The sequence below is a fragment of the Budorcas taxicolor genome, chromosome 23, assembly GCF_023091745.1.
Source record: "Budorcas taxicolor isolate Tak-1 chromosome 23, Takin1.1, whole genome shotgun sequence".
Classification (NCBI taxonomy): Eukaryota; Metazoa; Chordata; class Mammalia; order Artiodactyla; family Bovidae; genus Budorcas; species Budorcas taxicolor.
The window spans coordinates 45,749,671-45,777,630 of record NC_068932.1 but is presented as its reverse complement, the minus strand read 5'-3'; the positions used below and the strand labels follow the sequence as shown (position 1 = coordinate 45,777,630).

General features: G+C 45.1%; 1 protein-coding gene across 5 annotated transcripts in view; it reads right to left on the bottom strand.

The window, feature by feature from the left end:
* DOCK1 (dedicator of cytokinesis 1) overlaps positions 1-27,960 on the bottom strand; it is a 563,137-nt gene that overhangs the window by 420,668 nt on the left and 114,509 nt on the right. For all 5 annotated transcript variants that reach the window (XM_052661098.1, XM_052661102.1, XM_052661099.1 and 2 more), the window contains exons 20-23: positions 26,174-26,263; positions 25,744-25,844; positions 20,666-20,800; positions 12,281-12,389 (exon numbers count right to left, since the gene is read on the bottom strand). In XM_052661098.1, the coding sequence (XP_052517058.1) occupies positions 12,281-12,389; positions 20,666-20,800; positions 25,744-25,844; positions 26,174-26,263 (435 nt within the window). The remainder of the gene's footprint in view (positions 1-12,280; positions 12,390-20,665; positions 20,801-25,743; positions 25,845-26,173; positions 26,264-27,960) is intronic.

The following is a 27,960-nucleotide window of genomic DNA, read 5'->3' as shown; positions in this document are numbered from 1 at the left end:
GGTGTCCCTTTAGAATCAACTTGTCAACAGCGACACAGTAACTTGCTGAAATTTTTGACTTGGGATGACATGGAGTCTACACATCAAGCTGGAAAGACCCAACACCTTAACAATATTCAGTCTTCTTACCCAAGAACTGGAATATCTTGCCATTTATTTAGCTCTTGTTTGAGGTTTATGTTATTTGCAATTAAAAGGGGCTACCATCCACAGAAACTCAGTAAGAACCTACAAACACACTCAAGTGTAAAAAGCAGTCCACAAGCAAGGTACACAGCAGACCCTGTGTCTTCAGGTTAGTGGGAGACTTAGGTTTAGATGGGTCAGGCTGCTTTAGACTCTCTTTAAAACTCCCTCATTTTTCCTAGAACAAAAATCTCAGAAGAAGCCCCATGGGACAGCAGCAATGTGAAGATCCCAGAGAAGAGTCAGTGGACCTGGGCTCTTAATGTTTCCGTCAATGACTCTGCTTTTAAAATGCAGTGACTTCACATGATCATGTTTTCTCACCTCCGTTTCTGATGCCTTTTCGTTATCACTTTGATTGGGCACCATGGCGGCGCTGGGAGCATCATAAGCAATGACACACATGGAAAGGTTCTGATGAGGGAGAGTGCTCCCCAAATGGAAGGGATTAGGATTATCTCCTGGTCCCTAATCCACCTGAACAGAAGCATCAGATAAGCTCTCCCCAAAGCCTAAGGGAGTCTGGATTTGGTACTTTCCTTTTGGCCACCTGATGCAAAGAACGGACTCATTTGAAAAGACCTTGAAGCTGGGAAAGATTGAAGGCGGGAAGAGAAGGGGATGACAGAGGATGAGATGGTTGGATGGCATCACCACCCCAAAGGACATGAGTCTAGGTAAACTCCGGAAGTTGGTGATGGACAGGGAGGTCTGGCGTGCTGTGGTCCACGGGGTCACGAAGAGTCGGACACGACTGAGCGACTGAACTGAACGGAACCAAGCATCTACCAGCAACAGGCCCTCTATCTACATAAGCACCTCCAGCCACCCAGCCAGCAGCACCACTAAGGAGATAGGAGACAAGGGGTGGAAACTGGACGCTGCCTAAAAAGAACCAGAAAATGAGAGGCCCGTCCTAAACGATGGTCGTGCAGTTAGAAATGGCAGGGGGATACCCACACAAAAGCATGCAAATAAGTTACCAGCACACGAAAGCTGCCCAGGAACCCATTTCCCACGATGGAGTCAGGCAAAGTTACTAACACAGCGGCTCTCAGAAAGAGATGACTTTTAAGCAGGGTCTCAGGAGAAGCCCACCCTCAATGTCTACATATTGTAGAATCTTCCCCGTTTCTTAAGATGTCTCTCCATCATGCCTGCATGCTCAGTCGTGTCCAACTCTTCAAGACCTCACGGACTATAGTCCGCCAGGCTCCTCTGTCCATGGGATTCTCCAGGCAATAATACTGGAGTGGGTGGCCATTTCCTCCTACAGGGGATCTTCCCGACCTGGGTATCGAACCTGCATCTCCTGCATCAGCAGGCAGATTCTTGACCGCTGCACCACCAAGAAAGCCCTGTCCCTCCATCACACAGTAGCTTAAGCTAAAGATTCGGGAGGAGATGACACCTCCTCCACTTTTTCTCACCTCCCACATCAGAGCCACCACCACAGTCTGTAAATGACACCAGCAAGTCTCAACCTCCCTCTCAACACTCTTCACCAATCCAGGAACCCAATGTCTCAGCCACAGGCCATTTTGCCCCCACCCTCAACCCCAGGAGACACTTAGCAATGTCCGGACACATCTCTGGTTGTGGTTCGAGGAACTGCATATAGTGTGTAGAGGCCAGAGATTCTGCTAAACATCTCTGGTGTGCAAGACAGCCCCACAGCCAAGAAGGATGGGCCCTGGGTGTCAACAGTGCTGAGGACCTCACTGTAGTCCAGGCCCATGTAGGACAGATCACCCAGACCTGATGTCAGCCTCTCACCCTATCACTGCTACCCCCATCCCTTCTGTAGACAGCAGCCAAATGGCCCTTTGAGAAGCCAAATCAGGCCTGAGCATGACCTCTCCTGTGGTGTCCACGGATCCAGAGCGGGACCACAGGGCTCTGCCCTCACACGCTCACCCGCTGCTCTACGCTCTCCCAACATACCACCCAGCCTCACTACCCATCTGTCCACCCACAACTGCTAATCATATGGCCAGTCCTTAAAAGTGGAAAAGACCTTCCAGGCTGCTCTTCTACCCAGAACATGTTCCCCCCACCTAGTGCTTCTTTCACTCCTGAAAAGAAAGTGAAGTTGCTCAGTTGTGTCCAACGCTTTGCAACCCCATGGACTATAGTCGTACCAGGCTCCTCCATCCATGGGATTTTCCAGGCAAGAATACTGGAGGGGGTTGCCATTTCCTTCTCCAGGAGATCTTCCCAACCCAGGGATTGAACCCGGGTCTCCTGCATTGTAGGCAGACGCTTTACCACCTGAGCCACAGGGAAGTCAAACCTTCCTTGAAACAACCTCCCACCCCAACCAACTCTTCTCATCCCCTGATACACCTTGTCATCCTATCCCCTACTTCCCTCAAAAGGACTCATAACAATCTCAAATTAGAGATTCATGTCTATCCTGTGCTTAAAATCATACAACTACACACGTATGGGCAGGGTGATTTAACTTACATCTGTCTCACTGACATAAATGTAATCATCATGACACAGCCCACATCTGTGTCATATATGCTGTGTGTCCAGTGCTTGGCACATAGAACGAACACAGGAGTAAATGAATTTTTGAAACAAATGAGCAAATAAATGAAATGTACTACACATAAAGCCATCCATGAGACCCGCTGATTTTCACAGAGCACAGAATAAACCCTGAATGCAATGGTGGAAGGAGCAGGGTGGGGGTTGTGTCTGGTCCAATGGCAGGGGGACACACAGGAGGCAGACAGTGCGGACGAAGGGAGCTAGGGGAGAGACCCCTGAAAGCCAAGGTCAAGGGCAAGGAGAAGGCAATCACTTCAAGGGCCTGACCAGTGAAGCCAAGAACTAAAAAGGAGCACGTTTCCACCAGTGAGCATCATCCAGGGGACAGGCCAGGTGGCTGGGAAGGGCCTGGAATCCTGCAATCTCAAATCAAAGGCTTTTCCTCTGACAGAGGCAGGAACATGTGGTAATCAACATGGAGGAAATTCATCACAAAATTAAATGAAAGATCAATGCCACCAACTACTTCTCAATAAAATCATTCACTACAGGCTTAAACATGAACAGTTCCATGTTCACTACATGGAACAACAGACTGGTTCCAAATAGGAAAAGGAGTGTCAAGGCTGTATATTGTCACCCTGCATATTTAACTTATATGCAGAGTACATCATGAGAAATGCTGGGCTGGAGGAAGCACAAGCTGGAATCAAGATTGCTGGGAGAAATATCAATAACCTCACATAGGCAGATGACACCACCCTTAAGGCAGAAAGTGAAGACGAACTAAAGAGCCTCTTGAAGAAAGTGAAAAAGGAGAGTGAAAAAGTTGGCTTAGAGCTCAACATTCAGAAAACTAAGATCATGGCATCCAGTCCCATCACTTCATGGAAAATAGATGGGGAAACAGTGGAAACAGTATTAGACTTTATTTTGGGGGGCTTGAAAATCACTGCAGATGGTGATTGCAGCCATGAAATTAAAAGATGCTTACTCCTTGGAAGGAAAGTTATGACCACCCTAGATAGCATATTAAAAAGCAGAGACATTAGTTTGTCAACAAAGATCCATCTAGTCAAGGCTATGGTTTTTCCAGTGGTCATGTATGGATGTGAGAGTTGGACTATAAAGAAAGCTGAGCACCGAAGAATTGATGCTTTTGAACTGTGGTGTTGGAGAAGACTCTTGAGAGTCCCTTGGACTGCAAGGAGATCCAACCAGTCCATCCTAAAGGAGATCAGTCCTGGCTGTTCATTGGAAGGACTGATGCTGAAGCTGAAATTCCAATACTCTGGCCACCTGATGCGAAGAGCTAACTCATTTGAAAAGACCCTGATGCTGGGAAAGATTGGGCAAGAGGAGAAGGGGACGACAGAGGATGAGACGGTTGGATGGCATCACCGACTCAATGGACATGGGTTTGGGTGGACTCCAGGAGTTGGTGATGGACAGGGAGGCCTGGCGTGCTGCAGTTCATGGGGTTGCACAGAGTCGGACATGACTGAGCGACTGAACTGAACAGGCTTAAAATGCTAAAAGCAAAAATCGCAGTATTCAACAATGGAAAAATTAGGATGATGAAAAATCATTTGATTAAGCAAACAAATGCACATCAATTCAGGTATCTGTTCTGAACTGGTATAGAGCCATTATGATTATAACTACTCAATAATATGGAAAAATGCTCGTGATACAATGATAAAAATGGAGTAAAGCAAACTTTATCTAGGTTGTAACAACGGATACAAAAACTCTCACGCATGTGCACCATAACTTGGGTAGAAAGTCAACACTAAAAGGAGATCATGAAATGATGATAAAAGGGGGTAAAGTGAATCTTATCTGGGTTGTAAGTCTAAAAACTCTCTGTTGGTCTGCTGAAAGAGAGTGGAGAGCAGAAATCATCTTGCTTCCCTCTAAGGCTGCATTTCCACTACTGCTGCAGTCTTACCCACTTCAAATGGGGATGGGGAGGCAGACGGCTAGGAAAAACTGTCTCCATCCAGACAGCTCCAGACAAAGTCTGCCCACGTGGGTGGCCTCTCTAGTCTCCTAGGACAGTAGCCAAGAAGACTGTGGAACTCCCCACCAGGAACTCTGGCCAGGAAGGAGATTCCAGAAATCCAACACTGGACATGCTTTCCAAATTATAAACTGGAGGGAGCTGGAAGCCCCCGTGTCAGGTGAGTTTAGATCACTTAGCCAGACTCTGGAACTCTGAGGAGTCGAGAAACCACAGCCTGAAAAGCAGCATGGAAATGAACAGCTGGAAGCATTTTGAGCCACAGGTTTACCAAGCAAATGCCCTAGAATATTTTCTTCCCTTTATTTCTTCTTGCTGCTGCTGCTGCTTTTTGATGTGAGTCATGACTTCACTGTGTCTTACCATCTGTATACATGGAAAACTTGTGAAATCAGAACAGTCTAGAACATCGGGCAGCGGAGGGCTAGTACACAGGTGAAGACGGCCTGCAGGGGAGCATCAGCACCTGCCCAGACTCCCACTCCCCACCCTCCACTCCGGGGCAGCCAGGATGGTCCTAGCACATGAGTCCTGGCCACGCCCACCTCAAAGACTGGCCAGGAATCAAGACCAGCAGCCCCCCGGGAACGACTAAGAGGGAATCTGCACTTTCACAAGCCCTCCAGGTGATGTGTGTACAGACACTGGGAGCTGAGAAGCTCTAGCCCCACTGGGGCCCAGACAGCTATGGTCCAGGGTCAGCATGGCTCTGAAGCTCCTCATGTATTTAGAATACATCCTTATCTCTGATGGTTGCCCCTTGGAAGGAGAGCTATGACAAACCTAGACAGTGTATTAAAAAGCAGAGACATCACTTTGCCAACAAAGGCCCATATATTAAAAGCTATGGTCTTTCCAGTAGTCATGTACAGATGTGAGAGCTGGACCATACAGAAGGCTGAGCACCAAAGAACTGATGCTTTCGAGCTGTGGTGCTGGAGAAGACTCCTGACAGTCCCTTGGACTGCAAGGAGATCCAACCAGTCAATCCTAAAAGAAATCAACCCCGAATATTCATTGGAAGGACTGATGCTGAAGCTGAAGCTCCAATACTTTGGCCACCTGATGTGAAGAGCTGACTCATCAGAAAAGACTCTGATGCTGGGAAAGACTGAAGGCGGGAGGAGAAGGGGATGGAGAAGATAAGATGGTTAGACAGCATCACTGACTCAATGAACATGAATCTGAGCAAACTCTAGGAGCTAGTGAAGGACAGGGAAGCCTGGCATCCTGCAGTCCATGGGGTCACAAAGAGTTGGACACAACTTAGCGACTAAACAACAACAACTATGATGGTTCCCATGTCTCACTGGCTGGCTTCCTTGGGGTCCAGAATCATCTGAGCTAAAGGAACTGGACTCAGCAGAGCTCTCATCTCCTTACCTGATTCAGCCACCAATCCTGCACAGAGACACCAAGGTTATGTAAGCAGGTGACTCCCTAGGATCAAATAGCTCCCGGGGCACCCAACACTGCAGTCCAGTCCTCAGTCCCACGAAGCAGGGGACGAGTAGAATCCCAGACAGAACCTGGGTTCTAGCGTGAAGGGCAGGCAATCACATGGGAACACCACAGCCCAGGAGGGAAGGGCGCAGATTCACCAGGTGGGCAGCGAGTTCTGACACCTCTGCTCCCGACCTCACAGACCTTCAGAGCATTTGGAAACCTGGATGGAGCCAGCTAACCAGAAAGAACAAGCTCTTTGCCATAGAGAAAGGGCCTGCCAGGGAGGTTACCGAGGCACTGTTCATGGAGAGGGAAGCTAGAAGCAATCTAAGTGCCCAACTATAGCAGAAAACTAGTAAAATAATCTATGGCACAACCATGAAGCAATATAACCTTAAAAAAGATGTCCTTCATGGCGGGCACAGTGGGGGAAGGGGAAGATGGGACAAATTGAGAGAGTAGCAAATTGGCATATATACGTGACCACGTGTAAAACAGACAGCTAGTGGGTAGCTGCAGTATCGCACAGGAAGCTCAGCTCCACGCTCTAAGATGACCCAGAGCTGGAGGATGGGGCGGCTCCCAGAGGGAGGGGAGATGTGTATATTTACGGCTCCTTCATGTTGCTGTGCAACAGAAACTTACACAACATTGTAAAGCAATTATCCTCCAATTAAATCAATGAATGAATAGATGTTCTTCAAAAATACTAAAGGATATATGTAAATGTATGTGAATAAAAGGCAAGTTGTAAAAGTATGTATATATAAACATTCACATGTGTATGTAAACATCTGTACACATATAGCATATATGTAATCTCATACATCATCATAGACATATGACGATGCTAAGTAAGGCGGAAAAGCCCACAATTAGAAAGAAGCACATGCTAACACTGTAATTTATGGGCAGTGAGAAGACAAGTGAGTCTTATTTTTATTAATTGACTTTTTGGCATTTTCCACTTTTCTAACAAGATCACATTTTACATTTATACTGAGCTCAAGGACACAACAAATCCCTGATTTGTTTAGGGGAACTGGTAAGACTTCACATCCTTATAGAAATCTTGAATTCAGCACACGAAGTGGAAGACAGAGGGGTTCGGGAAATAGGGGCCAAGGGGGAGCTGCTATTACTAGAGCAGAGGCGCCGAACAGGTCAGCAGTTACCTGTGAAATGTGAGTTTCTCATCTGCAAGGAAATCGTATTGTTTGTCATCATTCCTGGACTTCCCAGATGGCTCTAGTGGTAAAGAGCCCGTCTGCCAACACAGGAGACTCAAGAAATGTGGGTTCAATCCCTGGGTCTGGAAGATCCCCTGGAGGAGGAAATGTCAACCCACTCCAGTATTCTTGCTTGGAGAATCCCATGGACAGAAGAGCCTGGCAGGCTACAGTCCATGGGGTCACAAAGAGTCAGACACAACCGAGCGAGCACAATCAAGATCTAAGACATTCAGAGAGTTTTTCAAGAGGGCAAACATATTTGAAGCTTACAAGTTTGCGAGAAGCAGTCATGAACCCCAGATGCTAGCTTAGAACTGGACATAAAGCAGCCAAAACTCTTCATAAGGAAAAAATTTTAGATAGAAGACAATTATGTGTACTTCAAGTCCAGATATTCATTTTCAAGGAAATGAAAACCATACTGACTGGAGGGCAAAGATCATCCCACAACTACATTTACTACTATGACAGTACAGCTTATTTCCAACACACTTCCTTCTAGAGAAGGCCAGGCAGACGTGGGACCACCAGTAGTGACAAAGGCAAGAGACGAGGAAGCTGGCGCCCCAGGAACAACCCCCTGGAAGGACTGCAAAGTCTCACGTGTCTTTGTGCCCAGTTCAGCTCAGGGGCCTCAAATTCAATCCATCCTCGCCCCAGTCCAGACTACATGCTGGGCAGGAAATTCACTGAGCACCAACCAGGAACCTGTGCCTTTTCTTGATGATGGAAGACACACAGAAAACTAATAACATTTCACACTAAACCAAACAGGAGAGACGGCAAAAGAAATAGAAAGGATGGTAAAGAACAGTGTTTTTCAAATGTGGGTTGAGATACACTTGCTCTTTAGGAAGTAAATTTAGCGCCTGTCAACCAGCAATTTTTTTTAGTGAAATACATTAGTTCAGAATAGACTAAAGAATACCAGAATAGAATAGAAAATGCCAGAATACATCACATGGGATAAGGGGTAAGCACTGCTTCATGAAAGACTTTCCAGCTTCACACACACACCACACACACAGCAATGCATTTTTTATTGTGGATGAGGGTCACTGTCACCCTCGATAGAAGGTTCTAGAATCCTCTGGGCACAGTGTGCCCAGTTTGCAGGGTAGTCTTTTCTAGGAAAATCCCACAGAGCTGTAAGATTTGTGGACTGGAGTTAAAATGTCAGTGCTTGTATTAATTCTGATGGCTACACCCCAAACGCCCCAAATCTAGCACTGAGATCCATGCGTGGTAAAGACACAGAAGCCCCTGGAGTAAACATGGGTCGGGGGGCCATCACTGAGACCCCAACCTCAGGAAGCCTCAGGACCAGCCCCACTGCACTGCCCTTATCCTCCTTCGGACAAACCCAACGTCTGGGGCACAGCGTCAAAGGTTTTTAGTTGATTTACACCTCCCCCCGCCAAAAAACCACAGGACACATCCATTTCAGTGAGACGCTCCATGGGGAGTGAAGCTGATGGCTTTACAGCCCTAGACGATCTGATCCAGACTTGCTATCTGTCGATGTGGATGATCGGTCATGGGTCCTGTTTCTGATCCATGGGATCACTGTTGCCCAGGGACACTCTCTAGGGGAACGGAATGTGGCTCTGGAACCAGGCAATCTGGGCCTCCGTCATCCCTACACCCAGTCCCATGACCTTGGGCAAGTTCATTAATAACTAGGTGTCTTCATCTAAAGTCCATGACTGTACCTGTGGAACAGGGTTACTCTTAAGGATCACACAAGATGCTAAAGATAAGAAAGCACTCAGAGTAGCAAGTGATCAGTGAACATCAGCTGCGGCTGTTCCGGTCGTTAAGAGTTCATGCTTCTTTCTAGCCACTATTGGAATCCATCCTTCCAGAGGCTTCTGGGCATCCAGAGGGATGCTCTACTTGTGTTTCTAAGAACCAAAGGCTAGGAGAGTTGACTGCATTGACTGTGAAGCAGAAACTGGAAGCTGACCCATTTCTCCAGGCAGCTGGAGAACATGACAACTTCCTGAGAAAACGGCCATCGCTGGATGTGAGTTTGGGGAAATGCTGAAATACAGTCAGGGAACAAGATGGTCAGGCACGGCACCGAGGGCAAAGAGAGAGAGAGGCTGCCATAACGTCATCCAGAGCACCTGGCTGAGCGTAGTCATGGTCGTGGTGAGCAAAGGAAGAGACAGCAATGGAAGGGGATGACCACGTCTGGCTTGGAGAGGCCGCAGGTGAAGGGTCACTGGGGCGTACCTGGAGGAGAGGCAGACAGTGACCACGTGGGGGTGGAGCAGAGAACAGAAGCGGAAGACACTGGCCACAGGTCCAAGGGTCGGCTCACGGGGAAGTGTGACGGCCAAGAGGGCTCCCCGAAGCGCCTGCTGAGAATGTCTGGGGACGGCTGTGGGCAGGTGAAAGGGGCCGTCTGATGTGCAGACAGAAGGTTCTAGACTAAATGTATGTTGAAACTTCCACGTGGATTCCATGTGTTTCCTGAAGTTAATTACTATCTGAATCTTCTCTCGCCTCTCCGTTTACTGAGATGTAAAATGCTAACCTGAATCCAGAAGGTGGGCGTCAGTGCTGGCTTCAGTGCTGAGCAGGTGGCAGCAGGGAGCTCAGAGCGGTCACATCAAGTCACCCTGAACGACACCAGGAAGGCATGGACCACGCTGACCGCCTGACTCACTCCTAACTGAAGTGGTGGCTTCAGTCCTGAGAAGGTAACAGCAAGGAGCTCAGAGCGGTCACATCAAGTCACCCTGAATGACACGAGGAAGGCATGGACCACGCTGACCTCCTGACTCACAAATAGGTGCCTGCTGATCACCTCCTAGATCAAAAGAGCCAACCAGGGCCACCCTGGGAAACCAAGTTTAACCCCCAAGACAGGCTTTTTTCATAATTCCTCTACATGAGATGACTCACAATTGTATTTCCATTTCCACAGAGCAAAACTTAGAAAGTTAAAAACTACAGAAAAACAGGATCCCATGACGGGAATTCTTAACTCTAAGAAGCTGAGAAAGCACCTATTGTGAAAGAACAAAATTCAAAATTAGCAGAAGGGCGGCAACAGTTCACACAGCACTCAGTCATCCGTCTTGCAGATGTGAGGTTTGCATCGACGCACAAACGTCACCGGATTCACCGTGTCTTATAATAAAACACCCACCAAAGGAAGGACTTCCAAGTCTACAGTTTCTAAATGTCTTGACATCCAGGGAGGTGGGCAGACACAAGTCAAGCCCAATCAAAGTTAATAATCTAACAGTATATTTAGAAATCTAAAAGAATTTCTGGGCTCAAAACTTCCTGTCATTTGTATCTATTCTTAGACTCCCAGCCTCTGTTTTTTCCGAAATGCCACAGGATTTAGGAGTAAATGTACCAAACACACTGTTAATTTTAACCTCAGAACAATAAGGCCGCTTTAGGCAATAAGCTGGACTTCCCTGGTGGCTCAGATGGTAAAGAATCGGTCCACAAGGTGGGTTTAATCCCTGGGTTAGGAAGATTCTGTGAAGAAGAGAATAGCAAACCACGCCAGTATTCCTGCCTGGAGAATTCCATGGACAGAGGAGCCTGGCAGGCTACTGTCCATGGGGTCGCCAAAAAGTCAGAGGCAACTGAGCGACTTTCACTTTCAGGCAGTAAGTTGCCAAAATCATTAAGCCACACCTTGAAAATAGGCACGACGCAGCTTTCTCTGCGGACCACCAGCTCTACATCATGACAGAAAGGATGCTAAGGGACCACAGCTTCTCCAGACAGCAGCATCACCTCTGAGATGAAAGGACTCTTCACACTGAGTGACACTGGTTCCCCTGGGCACAGCAACATGACACACACCTGAGCACACGGACATCTTTGCTCGAGACTTAAAAGCTGGGAAATCACTTTCCCACAACAGTTTTAAGACAATAGCCATAAAGATGCTTTCTGAAATGACACATTAAAAGAAACATTCAAAGAGGAACGTGAGAACACAGCAGGCTACAGGGGGCAGTGGAATGAAAGCTACGAGTTAATCATTTGGAAGAGTCTTGTCCTCAGAAGGAATCAGCGTGGGCGACACATGCAGACTACACGGCTTCTTCTGCAGTAAGTTAGCCACATGGAAATTTCCAGAAAGGGGGATGCTAGGGAGTGTGGGGGCTCTGGGTTGATCTGTGGGCTTCCCCCCATGCCCTGCCCCCTGGCACCTCCACACCTAGTGTATCCTGAAGACCACCCAGACCCCACCTTTGGGATAAAGATATCTTTATCCCAAGGGACCACAGGGCAAGAACAGATAATGAGGTGATGAGAAGAGCAGGGCAACAGGAAGGCTGGATCCCGACTTGCTGGAGGACGAAGATGTATCACTAGGGGCACAGCTTCGCCTGAGGGCTGGCAGATGCCTAGGGCACCTAGAGCTTTAGCCTCCCACTCCCGCTCAGATACTGAGCCGCCCTGACACCAGACAAAAGCATTGTTCCCATCCACCTCCCCACCCTTCCGTGAGGACACTGAGACCCTCTCCCCACAGAGAGACAAAGAGCATGGAAGGGACTTCCCTGGCCGGCCAGCAGTTAAGATTCCACACTTCACCTGCAGGAGGCATGCGTTCGATTCCTGGTTGGGGAACTAAGATCCCACATGCTGAGCGGCACAGCCAAATTTTAAATAATCTAATTTAATTAAAGAAAGAAAAAAAAAAAAAAGCAATGGTAGCAAAATTTAAGAGCAGCTACAGAGATATCAAACAGAATCCCACTACAGGCACCACGATTACGGTCATGGCAAAGCCACTCCTGGGAAGTCCAGCTCTCATAGGCGAGTAGTCCCTGCTTTCCTGGGTCCGCGGGGAGCCCCGCGTCTAAGAGCAGCCCGCACACGGTCGCCGCTGCAGCACCCGAGGGCCTACCTTCACCCGGACGGTCTGGTCCGACACGCTGCTCATCATCTCGCTGATGGACCGGAAGAGCTGCACCAGGGACTCCACGAAATCGGCCTCTCCTTTGTTCTCATAGAGCCTGCAAAGGAACACACGGATCTGTGGGGCAGGCACACGGCATACGGCACACGACCGCTTTCTGCTCCCGCGTCCACAGACGCTAAAGGTGCCGCTTGGCTGGCAAGTCAGACCATGACAGAACGTCCTCAGCGTCCACAGAACACGGGAGAGGACCTGGCAGTGAGGGTATGATCTGGACCACTCAGCTAGGAAGGTCTGCCTCCTGCTGAAGAAGCTGATCTTCAATCGCTCTATTTATTGTCTTTTGTCTACATTCTACAAGTCTGAAAACCAGAGAAATGTAATAAAAAGGGAGGGAAGGAGAGAAAGGGGAAGGAGAAGAGAGAGGAAGGAAGAAGGGAGAAATCCAGCTTTAATGTTGCCCCGCAGAGATCTCATTATTAACATTTCAGCGTATATCCTGCCCGTGTTTCTTAAACCCATAATGTCACATAACAGACTATCCCAAAGACAAGTTTACCATGATTTCAGAATCATTCAAAAATAACACTGTAAGAATAAATGCAAAAAATGACTTGATCTCAGAGTAATGATACTATATATTATCATTGAATGATATTCTTTCATCATAGAATTGGTGGCTCTGGGAAAACATTCAAAAGGTAGAACATATTCAATAAATGGAAAATAAAGAAGTTGTACATTGGTTCCATGCATGCAAATACATGTTGCTAATTGTAAATAAGTTTCATCTATAAATAATTTATTAGCAGATACTTCAAGCTGCCGTGTTACTAAAAACCAACACATTTGCATTTTAAAATGCTGCAACGCAGATGTTTTATTAATATAGACTAGCTTTCTGCCTAATTAAAAGTATACCATACCTGAAAACTTGTGTACAATGGAAAATTTTGTAAACTAAGTGATAATTAATTACCCTAGAGGTAATCTTATATTTAAATGAGTTCCATTGTAAGGAAACAAAGTCTGTCTAAAATGCAAAATTGCAACCTAGTGTATCTGTTTTGCAAAAGGCTTTCAAAGTAGAGCTTGTATAAACAGTACCCAACAATGACACTTATGAAGTCATGAATTTCTGCCTGCTGGTAAAATTAAGCACAGCTTGGCAGACTGGTGCAAATACTTGGGCAAGTTTCTAGAATATACTCAGCCATTCTCCTCCACCCGCTCTGCCCCAGCATATCTGCCAATTCCTGAGCCTCAATGGGGCAGGGGACTAAAAACCAAACTGAAAACATCTGTAAAGCAAAGTAGAGTTTTTATCAGTCTCCAGAGATAAAGAACTCAGTCTGAAAAATGCCAGGGAGAAGGGCCCAGATAACACAGCAGACTCTTAGTTGAAAGCCCAGGAAAACTGCAAAAGACTGAGGCTTACAAAGGCTACACACAGCCTCTGTAGCCTAAGAGTCCAGTCCCACTTTCTCTGCCTAGAAGAGAAAAGATCAGTCCTCTCTAGAAGAAGATCACATCACCTGGGGCTTTGACAGTTGTATATATTCACAGTCCCATATTCAAACAAGTTACTAAACACAGCAAAATACCTGAGCATGTGGCCAAATCAAAGAAGGAAAAGACAACAGAAACAGATCCACAGGTGGTCCAGATATTGTAGTTAGCAAGTAGTTACATCCTGTCACAAGAATGGCAAAATAAACATAAGCATTATAGCATTATACTGTAAAACAGAAAAGATGGAAAGCATAGAAAACTGAAAATATGGAAAATAGAGAGATGGAGAAAACAGAAGGTAAGATAAAAAAAAATTCTTGTAGAAAAATGAGTGTATAAAAAAAGATGAAAATTCTGAAACGAAAATACAATATCTAAAATAAAGAATTCATTATATGGGTAAAATTGAGATTAGACAGTGTTATAAACAGAATCGGTGAAACGGAAGACAATCAACAGGAAAATAGACAGAAGAGAAAGAAAACATAGAAATGTGGGCTAAGATATGCAGGACATACTGAAGAAAGCTAAGATACGTGTAACTGAAGTTAGAGAAGAGACTGACAGGTACAATGTGACAAGTGCAACATTAGAGAGATAACGGCCATGCATTTGTTGAAACTAATACAAGCGACCATCCAGAATTCAAGAAACTCTCAGAATCCAACGTAGGGTGGATAAAAAGCAAACCATTCCTACGCAATCCACAGTAAAACCGCGAATAACCACAGGAAAAAAAGAGAAAAATTGCAAACATAGCTCGAAAAAGGTTTTTAAAGACACCATTAGCTTCAAAGATGTAGCGGTAAGTCTGAAAGTTGACTTCTCACCAGAAAGGATGGAAACCAAAAAAGAAAATAACACCCTAGGAGGAGAAAATAGCTGTCACTCTAGAATTCTATATTAAATGAACACACCCCTCAAAAACAAAGATGAAACCAACAATTTTCATAAAACTTATACCATAACTCTGATGGCATAAACCTGCATCAGACTTACACCAAAAGAAATGCTATATGATTTCTCTGCACTGAAGGAAAATAATTCTATAGAGAAACATAAAATTAAAAGAAAAATGAGAAAACAACGATAAGTATGAAACATATCAAATGAATGCCAACTATACAAAACAATAATAGCAATGCTTTATGAAGTTTAAGATATTTGTAGACTTGAAGTGCATGACAATAATAACACAAGAGAGAGAAAATGGGACAATGAAAAGAAAATTTTGATTGGTACAAAAGAAGGCAGAAAAAAGCATAATATAGATGAGCAAAACAGAAAATTAATAGAAAGACAGTTGATATAAACTCAATATGTTACCTAAGTGTATTATATATAAATGAACTAAATAGTAAATTAAAAGGATTTTTACACTGGATAAAATTTAAAAAAACAGCTCTATGTTGTGTATAAGAGACACACCTTAAATATAAGAACACAGGAAGGTTGAAAGTAAAAGAATGGGAAATGGTATTCTGTGAAAATACTAACCAAAAGATAAAGGGAACCTTTTCACATTAAGCAGTAAGTTTACAACAAAGAGATCACAGTTCTAAATCTACATGCCCCCAATAATACAGCTTCAAAATCTACAAGGTACAATTAATGGGTCTTTCTTATATTTAATATTCCACTAGGAATCCTTCAAGAATGAAAATTTAATTATTAATTCCTCTGCTGCCAACCACCATTTAAAAGATATATATGGTAGTATTTTACAGCAAGCACTTTGGAGCCTCTTTCTGTAATGAAGGCGAGGTCTCTAGAGACGAATAAACCAAGAGTCACTTGTTCAACCCACACTGAGGTGGGTAAGAGGAAAGGACTCAGATGGCGATTGGTAAATAAACCGAGAAAACCTAGTCATCATACCTTGCTCCATTTAAATGCTGTGAAGTATCCATTAACAAGGAACAGCTTGACCTTTGTTGATTAACTACATCCTACAATTGTGGCCGAGGAAATGACAGCGAAATGACAGATATACAACTTATTCATGATCAGTGACTAACTACTCAGGAAGCTGACACCAGGTGAGGCCGACAAACACTCAAGAAGCAGCAGAAAGACAGAAGTCAGCAGTAACTAGCCTCTGTGACTGGATTCAGACAGTCCCGCTGCGTCTGTTTTCTGACTTTCCAGCTAATGTGATCCTCCCACACAGAGAATGCAGACAAGCAAAACCAGCGGAGAAGGGCCCCTGGCTGTCAGGAGTCTCTCCGTGGGTTCCCCAAGAACCAAATGTCTTTGGACCAGAATTAATTTAAAAATGCTGTTCTCATTTCTAAACAAACAAACAAGTATGGATTTGTATAGTGAGAAAGCAAGTGGGGCGACAAGGATTAGTTTCAATATCTTCATCTCCAACGTTTCAGCCCTTCCTTCTCCAGAAGAATAATTATTGTCAATTAACGTGGAATTTTACAAAGCTGCTACATTATGTGAAAACACAGCATACCTGTTTGAAAGGAGAAGAAAAACAAAAGACCTCCGAAGTTTATTTAAACTGCAAATAGAAAAACACACTTGATTCCAGCTGTGAGCACAGTTGTTTTTCTCTCAAGGTAATAGATGCTTTGCAGGTAAGAAAATGGGATCCTGACTTTTCTTTCTCCCTCCCCTCTGAAAACACCATGCGTCAGAGTTGCTCAGAACTTATTAGGAATCAAAATCCCGGAAAACTGGGCGGGACACAGGACGGCTTTTCCCCTAAACAGTATATACACAATAGGAATATTATTTCATGTCAATGTAATGCTTTGAGAAGACAATGAAGACTACCAAAATGGGTCTCAGGGTGGAGGGTATTTGAGGACAAGAAACAATTAAGAGACTTTAGCCCCATGTCTGTGATTTCAACATCCTGGGTTTTTTTTCCCCCTGTCATAGATTCTTCTCAGAAATCCCAGACTACAGATCGAAATTTAACCACTGTCATATTTATACAATGCAACTACAACTGTGTACTAGGTTCTGAGAGGAACGTACGTCCTTTTCTGCCCTCAAGAATCATAAAGGCAGCCAAGATACACATTTAAGAAACTAGAGAGAAACTAAGGTCAATATACTCTAAAAGTCTGGGACAGTCAGGGCTCCAAAGCCCATTAGGCTCTTGGAAAGGAAGGATTCTGGTGGGACAGTGTCTGGCGAGACGAGTTCAGGGATATTAGGACAAGGATCTTGGAAGGTTCATGAAGCCTTCTGGCAACTGCTCTACTGGCCTTCTCAACTCTTGGCACTTTTTGTCCTGAACGGCCTTAGCTCTTCACAAACACATGAACCCAGCAGAGAGACTCAGCTGGGGATCAAGTCTGGCTCCCCCCACTCCAGGAAAGAGGCTGGCACCAGGACCAAGGTCTCTGCCAACACCGTGCGGCCGAGGGCCAAAACGAAGGCATTCCTAAGGATGTCCACACATAAAACACTGCCGAGGTCACGGGCAAGATCTGTTCAGTATTCCACTCCATTTCCGTATGAAACAACAGGACTGAATCACCCTTGTGCAACACTTAGGGCTCAATGGCTTAAAGTCAAAGAGAGAGTGGAGACAGGAGTCTCACAGATGGACCCCAAAACTAATGAGGAAGAAAGACTGTCAGGGGCCTAATTACATGGGATTTACGAAGCTAGGACTTGGGCTTCCCAGGTGGCACAGTGGTAAAGAATCCCTGTGCCAATGCAGGAGATGCAGGTTTGATCCCTGGGTGAGAAGATCCTCTGGAACAGGAAATGCAACCCACTCTACTATTATTATCTGGAAAATTCCACAGACAGAGGACCCTGGCGGGCTACAGTTCAGGGGGTTGCAAAGAGTTGGACACTTCTGTACCCACTGCACTGCATTACTAACCTGAGATAATTTAGGGATATTACGCTGGCAGGTAACAGGAATTCCTGATTAAAGGTATGAGAAGGAGTGTCAATGCCATTCAATATATACTTCTCCTTCACTACTCTACTAAAGGAAATCTGATTTTGTTGAAAAGTGAAGTCGCTCAGTCATGTCCAACTCTTTGAGACCCCATGGACTGGAGCCTACCAGGCCCCTCTGTCCATGGGATTTTCCAGGCAAGACTACTGGAGTGGGTTGCCATTTCCTTCTCCAGGGGATCTTCTTGACCCAGGGATCGAACCCAGGTCTCCCGCATCGCAAGCAGACGCTTTATCATCTGAGCCATCAGCATCAATAAATTCTTTCCCATCTTCCTTGCATCTAGGATGGTCATGTGACGCATCTAGGATGGTCATGTGACGCATCTAGGATGGTCATGTGATACAGCCTGGCCAATGAGAGGGAAGCACATGACCCACTGTAGGCACTGGGGGCAATATTCCTTAAGGAAAGTAACTGAAAGAGCTGTTGACATCCGCCTTCCCTTCTCTGCTGTCTGTAGTGAGGTCTTGACACCAGGAGGAGCAGGAGCCACCCTGGGGCCATGAGACAGACAGAGATTCCTAAGGACGGTGAGGCAAGAGATAGAAGGAGCCAAGGATGAAATAAGTAACCGGGACCAAGTGCACAAGCCCCAGACTCTTCCTCTGGGTTCCACGCCATACGGGGGGAAAAAGTGAACCTCATCTGTTTCTGTAACACGTAGCCAGTCATACTGCTAACCCCGAGAAGATCAATCAAACTCAGTGCTATTTACAAGACCATGGTCCCAGATCTCATGCCATTTGTATTTTCAGGCTGAAAGAGATTAAGGAGAAACAGAGAGAAACAATTTGCCACTGGTCCACTTGGGTGACCCCAATCTTTTCTAAGCAGCATTATTTTGTAAAAGATTATAGCATTTACAACAATAGCGGGAACACACTGACCTTGAACATACCTTTCTTTTCATTATTAATCTCTGAATGAGAAGGAAAATCAGCAGTGTGTTTGAAAAGAAGATGCGGGCATCAATGAATCCCTGACCCGGGGCCATACTGATCACAAATTGTACATGATGAAAATTTTTTCACAGAAAACATGACATAATCCATACCACCTGATTGTTCCACTCTTTCAAGTTCATCCTCTCACCTTAGTGTCGATGTTATTTTAGAGTAATTAAAGACTTAAAATTAGTGGGACACACATAAAAGCAAGATTTTGCCTGACTCTTCTGCAACCCCATGGACTGTAGCCCACCAGGCTCCTCCGCTCATGGAATTCTCCAGGCAAGAACACCGGAGTGGGTAGCCATTCCCTTCTCCTGGGGATCTTCCCAACCCAGGGATCAAACCTGGGTCTCCTGCATTGCAGGCAAATTCTTTACCATCTGAGCCACCAGGGAAGCCCCTAAATAAAAGCAAGATAGAGGCTTCCAAAGAGTTCCTTTTTGTAGAAGCAATTTTACTGAAAAATATGATAAAATACAGGAAAAAAAACAAACCCTACTTTCTTAGTCATCTTTCACACCTTGACAGTGAGAAAATCATCAACAGGTTTCACCCTGAAAAAAAAACAGAAAGCTTCATGACCCTCATCAAGATTCACACCTATCCACGATAAGCAAAGTAAAAGAGTGTATTCTTCAGTCAAGGAGCAGAGCATGAGGGCCTCTAACCCTGGGTCTGGAATCACAGGAACCGTAGGGTGACCACAGCACAGGCCATCCTTGTCCAGTAACACAGGGGCTGTGGCCACTGATCCGTGGTGGACACCACCCCGTTTGTGACTCTTACAGCTCCACACACAGTCACCTGCTCCTCTGGTGCCCCACAGAGTACACAAGGCTGGTTTGTGAATACCTCCCCTCTCTCCCTGGCTGTTCTGGAAAGCCGACTTCAGGTCAACAAAATAAAGAGTAAATAAGGAGGTACCAACCTGGGTCCACGCTCCCTCAATTCCCCATATTCACTGATATGTTTCAAGAGGGCTGTGCTTTTAAAGGGGACATGTACTCTGTGAATAAGAGGGACACTGATTCTTAAACTCCATCTCTGTGTTTAGGACTCACACAAGAACATCGCCCTCCAATAACTGACAAGAACCAAGCATCACCCACTGTAGGGCACCCAAAACAGGTGCCTCCGCAAACAGAAGCAGCAGCGGGAGTCAGCTTCAACGCCCAACACCCCATCTACCCCTGCTCCTCCTCTCTTCATTCAGACCTAAATATCGTGGACCAACTGAAAGCTCATTTATTTCAGCCCCATTCTTTCATCTATAGACATCTAGGAAAACACACTAATGTTCTCTATAAAATGATGAAGTCTTTATTTTAAAGTAGATTGGAAATACCCCAATCCACTTTAAAGTTCGAAAACAACTCATAAATTTGCCCAGATAATCCGTAAAACACATGCCAAAGTTAAAACATTGAATGTCCATGCACAAGGCCATTTCGTGTAGAGGAACCTCTCTCTAGAAACAAAACATGATTCTAGTTGAAGGAAAGAGGGCGGAAGCCCCACCATCTTCCCAAGTGAGTTAATTTACCTTGCTGTTTATCATTGTTGATGTGGCTTCTTTTAATTTTGTGTGTTCTTCAAGGGGCTTTTTTCCTCTATAAAATAACACTGAAAAGAACTGCAGAACTGTACTGCCTCAGATAAAGTACCAACGCTTCCAGGAGACAATGTTTGACTCACAAGAACACAGTTCAGACTCAGGGCTCAAGACTCAAACTCAGAGAGCTTGCCTTTTACTCCACTGGGGAGCAGTTAGGGTGAGCGTGGACAGCTCCAGCCCAGAATTGCTGTCTGTTAACTGGCGTGTTCTGCTAGACCGCAGAGAAAGGAAGGGGAAGAGGAGAGAAAGGCAAAGAAGAACGAGGCAGGGGAAGGGAGAAGACGCAGGAAGCAAGGAAGGAAGGATGAAAAGGGTCTCCTCCCAGCCCTCTGGAGAGCCAGCGCAGGGACACGCACTGATTGAACAGGATCCGGGAGCGCACGATGAACTTGAAGATGTACTCTAAAGCCTTCATGGCTTTATACAGCTGGTCGCTTATTCCCGGCTTCTCGGCGTTGTCCACGTAGTTCCGCAAAACTTTCGTCAGCTTCCTGTTCGGAACGGAAACACACATCAACAAGTTCAGACGACTACAGTATCTCCTTTCTTAACTGGGGCAGAAATACACAAGTGGGTATTTGGGTTCTTTTTAGCTGGGTTCACAATTTATCAGTATGTGCATATTTGTGAAATGTATTCAAAACATATTAAAAGTGACCCATAAAACAACTCTCAGAGGAGCGAGATCTGAGTATTTAACAAGCACTTTATAAGTTTTAGATGTCTTCCTAAGCATTTAAGAGTATTATATAATTTATTCTCCACAGCAACACTGTATGACAAGTGTTCGGTTTTACCCCTAATTTGCAGATGGAGAAGTCCAGGACTCAGTGGGTGATCTAGCATTCCAATGCTCAACAACAAAATCAAAGGGGTTTTCTTTACAGACATATCTATTTTCATAATGCTCTTTTTTTTCAATTGAGTGCTATTTTCAAATGATAGAGGCAGTAAGAGTAATAATCAGTTTTTAATTCTGTCCAAATGTCTACATTTTCTACTGCTAGGCATGTATGTTCAGTCATGTCTGACTCTTTATGACCCTATGGACAGTAGTACGCCAGGCTCCTCTGTCCATGGGATTTTCTAGGCAAGAATACTGGAGTGGATTGCCATTTCCTCCTCCAGGGGATCTTCCCAACCCAGAGACTGAACTCACATCTCCTGGATTGGCAGACAGGTTCTCTACCACGGAGTCAACTACTGGCCCATAAACTAATAATCTTCAAGTTAAGCCTTTTAAATCATAAAGGCCCATAAACTAATAATCTTCAAGTCAAGCCTTTTAAATCATAAAGGAATAATTAAACAGCTTCAGTGTATTATCAGCTTTTGGTGCGTTCGGCTACACTGTAACTTCAAAAACTAGCAACCTATGTAAAACTTGTATGACAACAACCAACAAAACTACCCCCAAACCAACCTTCTCCACCCCCTAACTTTTCCAGTAATCAACAAGAATTCCTTCTGGCTCTTAAATATTCATTAAAAACAACAACAGCAGCAACCTGCCAGGGTACTGACAGCATTTCTCGTTAAGTTATGAGCCAGTGTGCACCAGCTTGTTATTTGAGATTATTGCAAGTCACTCATAAGAGCAACTGAAACTGGGCTCGTGGAGGACCTCGGAAGAACCTAAGAGAAACGATTTTACTAATAAATCACAATAAAAAGGCTTTGGGGCGACTGAGTGGATGTGAAATCATTTCTAACACTGATCAAGCTGAAGAACTCAAGAAACCTCACAGTGCTATCACAGGAGCCTTCCTGGCAGCGTGTCCTGAAGAAGCGAGGCCAGAAAGATCCGCTTCCCTTAGGTTCCCCTGGTCCCCATCCTGGGAAGGTATCTACCCTTACAAGTCTTGTGATGGTTCTCGAGGCCTGGCAGAGCCTCTCAAGTCCTAGCATAAAACCTGTTTCATCCAGTTTAACATACTTTCCCAAACTGACACGCCCATACACCCTGTTTTCTTAAACCCTATTGATAGCCCAAGAAATATACATTTCATCTGGAGAAGGGAATGACTACCCACTCCAGTATTCTCGCCTAGAGAATCCCATGGATAGAGGAGCCTGGTGGGCTACAGTCCATGGGGTCACAGAGAGTCAGATACAACTGACCAACCGACGCTTTCACTTTTCACATTCATTCCATAGAAATAGATTTTGGAAATCCTTCCAATAGTTCAGTCAAAGGAAAGAACAAGCACTGGGACGACCCAGAGGGATGGTACTGGGAGGGAGGAGGGACGGAGGTTCAGGATGGGGAACACGTGTATACCTGTGGCAGATTCATGCTGATGTATGGCAAAATCAACACAATATTGTAAAGTAATCAACCTCCAATTAAAATAAATAAATTTATATATATATAAAGGAAAGAACAAAAAGAAGGAATGAGTTGCAAAAAAGCATTACCCAGAATCAGAAAATAAATCAGGAAGTCATAGGACCCGAATCCACACCCGTCACACCACTTGTAACTATAGAAAGACCAAACTGCTCAGCCCCTGGTGAAAGGACCAGACCAGCAGAACATCGGTTCAGCGGGGAGGAGGCCCAAACCAGCTCCGGGAAAGGCAGGTCTGTGCACAGACGGAGCACGTCCTGCTAGTTTTGGGGAAGAACCGTCCCCAAAGCTGACGCCTCCCTCCCTCCTGGCTTGGACTAGCCCCGGTCACTGCCCCATGAACCACCCATGCAGCGAGCACCTGCTCTGTGACTTAGAAGGCTAAGAAGTAACACCCACTGCCTCTGCTGCTAAGTCACTTCAGTCGCGTCCGACTCTGTGCGACCCCATAGATGGCAGCCCACCAAGCTCCCCCATCCCTGGGATTCTCCAGACAAGAACACTGGAGTGGGTTGCCATTTCCTTCTCCAATGCATGAAAGTGAAGAGTGAAAGTGAAGTCACTCAGTCGTGTCCAACCCTCAGCGACCCCATGGACTGCAGCATACCAGGCTCCTCCATCCACGGGATTTTCCAGGCAAAAGTACTGGAGTAGGGTGCCATTGCCTTCTCCGACCCATTGCCTCTAGTCATCGTTGATTCTTCTTGGAGTTGTTTGCTAAGAAAGGCTCCAGATCTCAACATTTATCAAAGGAAAGAGGTAAAGAAACTGCCTGGATGGGAATCTAACCTAAGCCCCTGCAAGCCTCCCCCCCAAGTGGGGGAGGGGAGAGACTGTTTGTGATGATGCTTGGTACTAGAATGTCCCCTGGGCTGGAGAAGACTGCAAACACTTCATTAGGGCAGAGGCAGCCTTCCTGATTGCGTTAGAACTGCGTGAACCTCAATTATCTCCTCTGGCATTTCAAGGCGAAAATGCTCAGATTCCAACAGTTGAAGAACCACTTGGGGTTGCTGGTTTGTCAAAACAAGATAAGAACACTCATTTTCCAAAATTAAAATTTTTTCTGCAGATGACAGACTGGAAGAGTGGATACAGATTCTCGGCTCCATCCTGTCATAATTCAACAATCAGATGGTACTTTCTGTGTCTTCCATGGAGTAACCTGCCCAATGCTCCACAGGTTTGCTTCCTGCTTTGAGAATAAGGGCGAGGAGGCGCCAGAAAGAGGGCCTGGACTGCAGCACAGCAACCTTGCTGCCGTTCTGACTTTATAAAATGAAAGTAAAAACCTAATCTGAGAACAGCTGTTTGGCTGAGTTTCAGGAAAGGAGGATGGTGGAGGTGACACAGGAAGGGGTCACATGGGACCCAGAGCAGCGTACAGGCCACCCCCAGGAACCCCGCACAGGCTCCTTTTGGTTGCTATAGCAAGATGGTGCCACCCGACCAGCAGTCTGCAGGGAACCCTCAGAAGTGTGGGCCAACTGGGCTTCTCCACAGAGAGAACTGAATGTCTTAAACAAACGTTGATTAGCCAGCAAGCACCAAGCTTGTCACAGCTTGCCCTGTGTGCCTGAGGACACCCCTGCTTCCTGCCCACGTGGGGCTCTACCAGCAGCCCTGCAATAAACAAGCACTAGAGCAGATACAGAAGAATCCAAGATTCAGGAACAGGACCGCTGACCTTGAGTTCCCACAGCCAGGGACAACAGGTTCTGACCTAAGTAGGGGCAAGACACAGATGGGAACTTCGATTCAAGTCCCTGGCCCTAAATGGGAATCATTTCTAAGGAATCTAAGGGAAATGTTCTTTAAAATATTAAACCTTTCTTTTTCACTGCAGCTCACACAGAAAAAAAGTCTGAATCAGTGCCAATAAATCCCACTGTGAGAGAACGAGGAACTCACCCTAATAATTCTAATAATAACGAAATCTAACTACTGCTTGGTGCTAAGTGCCACGGATTATTCCAAACACTTGACATGTTAAGAACTTATTAAAATTCTCAAGAAAACCTACAACTGTGCTGTTGTGCAGATGAGAAGGCTGAAGCTCAGAGATGCTAAGCAATCTAAGCTTGCCAAGTAACAGTGGGAACACAGGCCGAGGCAGCAAGTCCCAGGGTCGTGGCCTTGACACCAGGCTCCACACGTTCCCCTAGGAGCCCTACGAGACCCGACAGGGGCCCAGGTAGGGAGCAGCTGGGTGAGTGGAGAACAGCTGGCTGGGGAGTGAGAATTCTAGTTACTTAGAGCTGAAGCTTCTGGAACAAAGGAGAGAAACTCTTTAAAGAGCAAAAAGAATCTGAAATGGAATATATGTATATATTACACACACAAACACACATAACTGAGTCACTCTGGTGTCAACCTGAAGCTAACACCACCTTGCAAATCAATGCCACTTCAATAAAAACAGCTATGTAAAGAAAAGACTTTTAAAAGAAAGAAATGCAGGAGTATTAAAAGCCAATATCCAGATGAAGTTTAAAAATAATTGCCAAGGCTGCAGCTGTTTTATCTGAGCAACATTAACATTCTGGCTCTTTAAACATCACTGAGTAACTAAACCACTTTAAAAGAAAAAAAAGTTAATTTTATCCAGCTTGATCCAGCAGAACAAAAATAAATCACCTACAACCTTAAAAAATAAAGAATGAAAAAATAGATTGAAAAGTATAAGACTGAATTTTATTAATATTCACGCTAAATAACCAATAATTTCAAGACAAGACCACATCCATTTATTCATTCATCAAATGGCTGTGAGGAAGCTGCAGTGTGGCAAACACTCCATATCCATATATCCATTTCATCAAACGTGGAGGGAACAAACAACTCAAAGACAAAAGAAAGGTGTAGAGAAGAACAAGAATTTATTCCAGAATCCTATAATGCATCCCCTATCTTTTCCAACAAGATTTTTAGGTCTGTTAAGAGGGAAACAGTAATAAAAATGATCCCAGTAAACTCACCATTGGGGAAGGGTAACGTAGAACCATAGGCAAAAGTATATGGAAAAGAGTCTTAACGAAGATAGAAAAAGAAGAACTGGTTTTAAAACAACAAAAAAGAACTTACGTGTAGGCTAAGGTTGCACTGAAGTGTTTCTTAATGTAGGTTTCCAAAACAGGATTAAAATGCTGAAATTTTCTATCAGCAATTAGTCCGATGATAAATACCTGTCAAATCAATATTTTCATTAGCAAAAGAGATGCAAACCATTTTGGAATCTTCAGCTGAATCACCTGCACCTCTGTGGGAGTCAACCGAGCGCTAACATTTTCAGACACAGGCTGGCCAGCCAGTTTACCTCTTCTGCTGCCAATTACATTCGCCTAACTGCAGCGCCACATTGCAAGAAACTTTCTCCCTCTCAATTCATCTGCTTTGATTGGGCGACAACTGAAAACGCTTTCAAGGTTACTGTGATGGCTCCCACCCCAGCTTCAAAGGTTGCAACATGAAAGCCCTGTAATTTCTGAGCAGATGCAAAGTCAAGGTCTCTTACCAGAGCATCAAACACTAATGTATCAAAGGTCTCGCTCTCCGAGTTCTCCATCATGATGTTGAAGAGGGCATCCAAGGTGTCCTGGAGGAACTGGAGGGACACAATAAGTCAACAGACGACATAAACTCACCAACTCTCCCCAGCCGATTACCTCTGGCAGAACTCCCAACACCCAGCTTTCCCGAACAGCACCTACTGATTCTTCGCAGCCACGACATGCACACGCCCAAAATCTGAGATGAGTGAATTCAGAACAAAGACATGCCACCCTAAGTTCAGCAGAGAATGTGCAGCAAGGAAATGCACAGAGCTCATCCCCCACCCCTCATGGGACCTCTCCAATCCTTCTTCTGGTTTTCACCAAGACCAGGAGTTCAACAGCAACCCTGGGAAGACTGAATCTGACTTATCCCGTTCACCCTGCATGGGACCTGAGCTAGCGAGTGGGTAAAGCCACAAAGGAACAAATTTCTAGTTTAATTAAGCATCTCCTGCAAATACAGGTGCAAGGACAGAAGAGCTATGTGATTCTGAAACTGGGGTACAGAGCAGAGGGCCAGGAAGTGCTTAATTTATTTAACAGTAATTTAGAAATTCTTTTATAGCCTACTATGTCACCAAATAAATACTACAGCATAGAATGACAAAATATTAGGAATATAATTTTGAAAAAATTAGGAGACTTCAAAGTTATGTCACACTAGAAATTATCTTTGAATCCTTCCCCTATTCTCTCTAGAAAGAAGTATAAGATGAACTAAAAAGACACATTGGAAGTAATGAGCTCCCTGTCGGTGGGGCAGGGTAAAATGCCATACAGAGGACTACTGACCATACAGAGGACTAGAGACCACACAAGGGAATCAAGTATGTGTCTATTCATCATGAAGTCTCTATGGATCTGCACACTGAAACCAGGGTGAGATATCACTTCATCCAGAGTGTGGTGACTATCATCAAACAGATGGACAAGAGTCAAGCATGAGAAAGGCAGAGGGAAACTGGAGCTCTGATACGTATGCTGGTAGAAACGCAGAATGAGGCAATGGCTTTGGAAAACCAACTGACAATCCGTCAAAGGGTTAAATGTAGATTTACCACGCAACTCAATAATCTCATTCCTGGGTATGAAACCAAAAGAATGGAAAACGTGTATCTGCACAAAAATGTGTACACGAATACTCAGAGGAGCTTTATTCACCATGGTCAAAACGTGGAAACAACCCAAGCGTCCGTCACCTAATGAATGGATAACCTGATGAATGGAATGCTTGCATGCTAAGTCACCTCAGTCGTGTCTGACTCTTTGCAACCCCATGAACTGCAGCCCACCAGGCTCGCTGTCCATGGGATTCTCCAGGCAAGAACACTGGAGTGGGTAGCCATTTCCTCCTCCAGGGGATCTTCCTGACCCAAGGATTGGACGCTTGTCTCTTATGTCACCTGCACTGGCAGGCAGGTTCTTTCCCACTAGCACCACCTGGGAAAGCCCATAAACTGTGGCATATCCATACAGCGCAGTATTTATTATTTAAACATAAAAAGGAGTGAAGTTCTGATACATGCCACCACCTGCCTTGAAAGCGCTGTACTCAGGAGAAGTCAATAAGAAGAAATGTTATGTATTGTCACTCGATTTACATAAAGAAGCTAGAATAGTCAAATCTATAAAGACAGCTGGTTACAGGCAGAGTGGAGTGATGGCCAACAGGTATAGGGTTTCTTTTTCTGGTGACGGAAATGTTCTGAAATGAGATTGTTCAGGTAGTTGCACAACTCTGTGGATA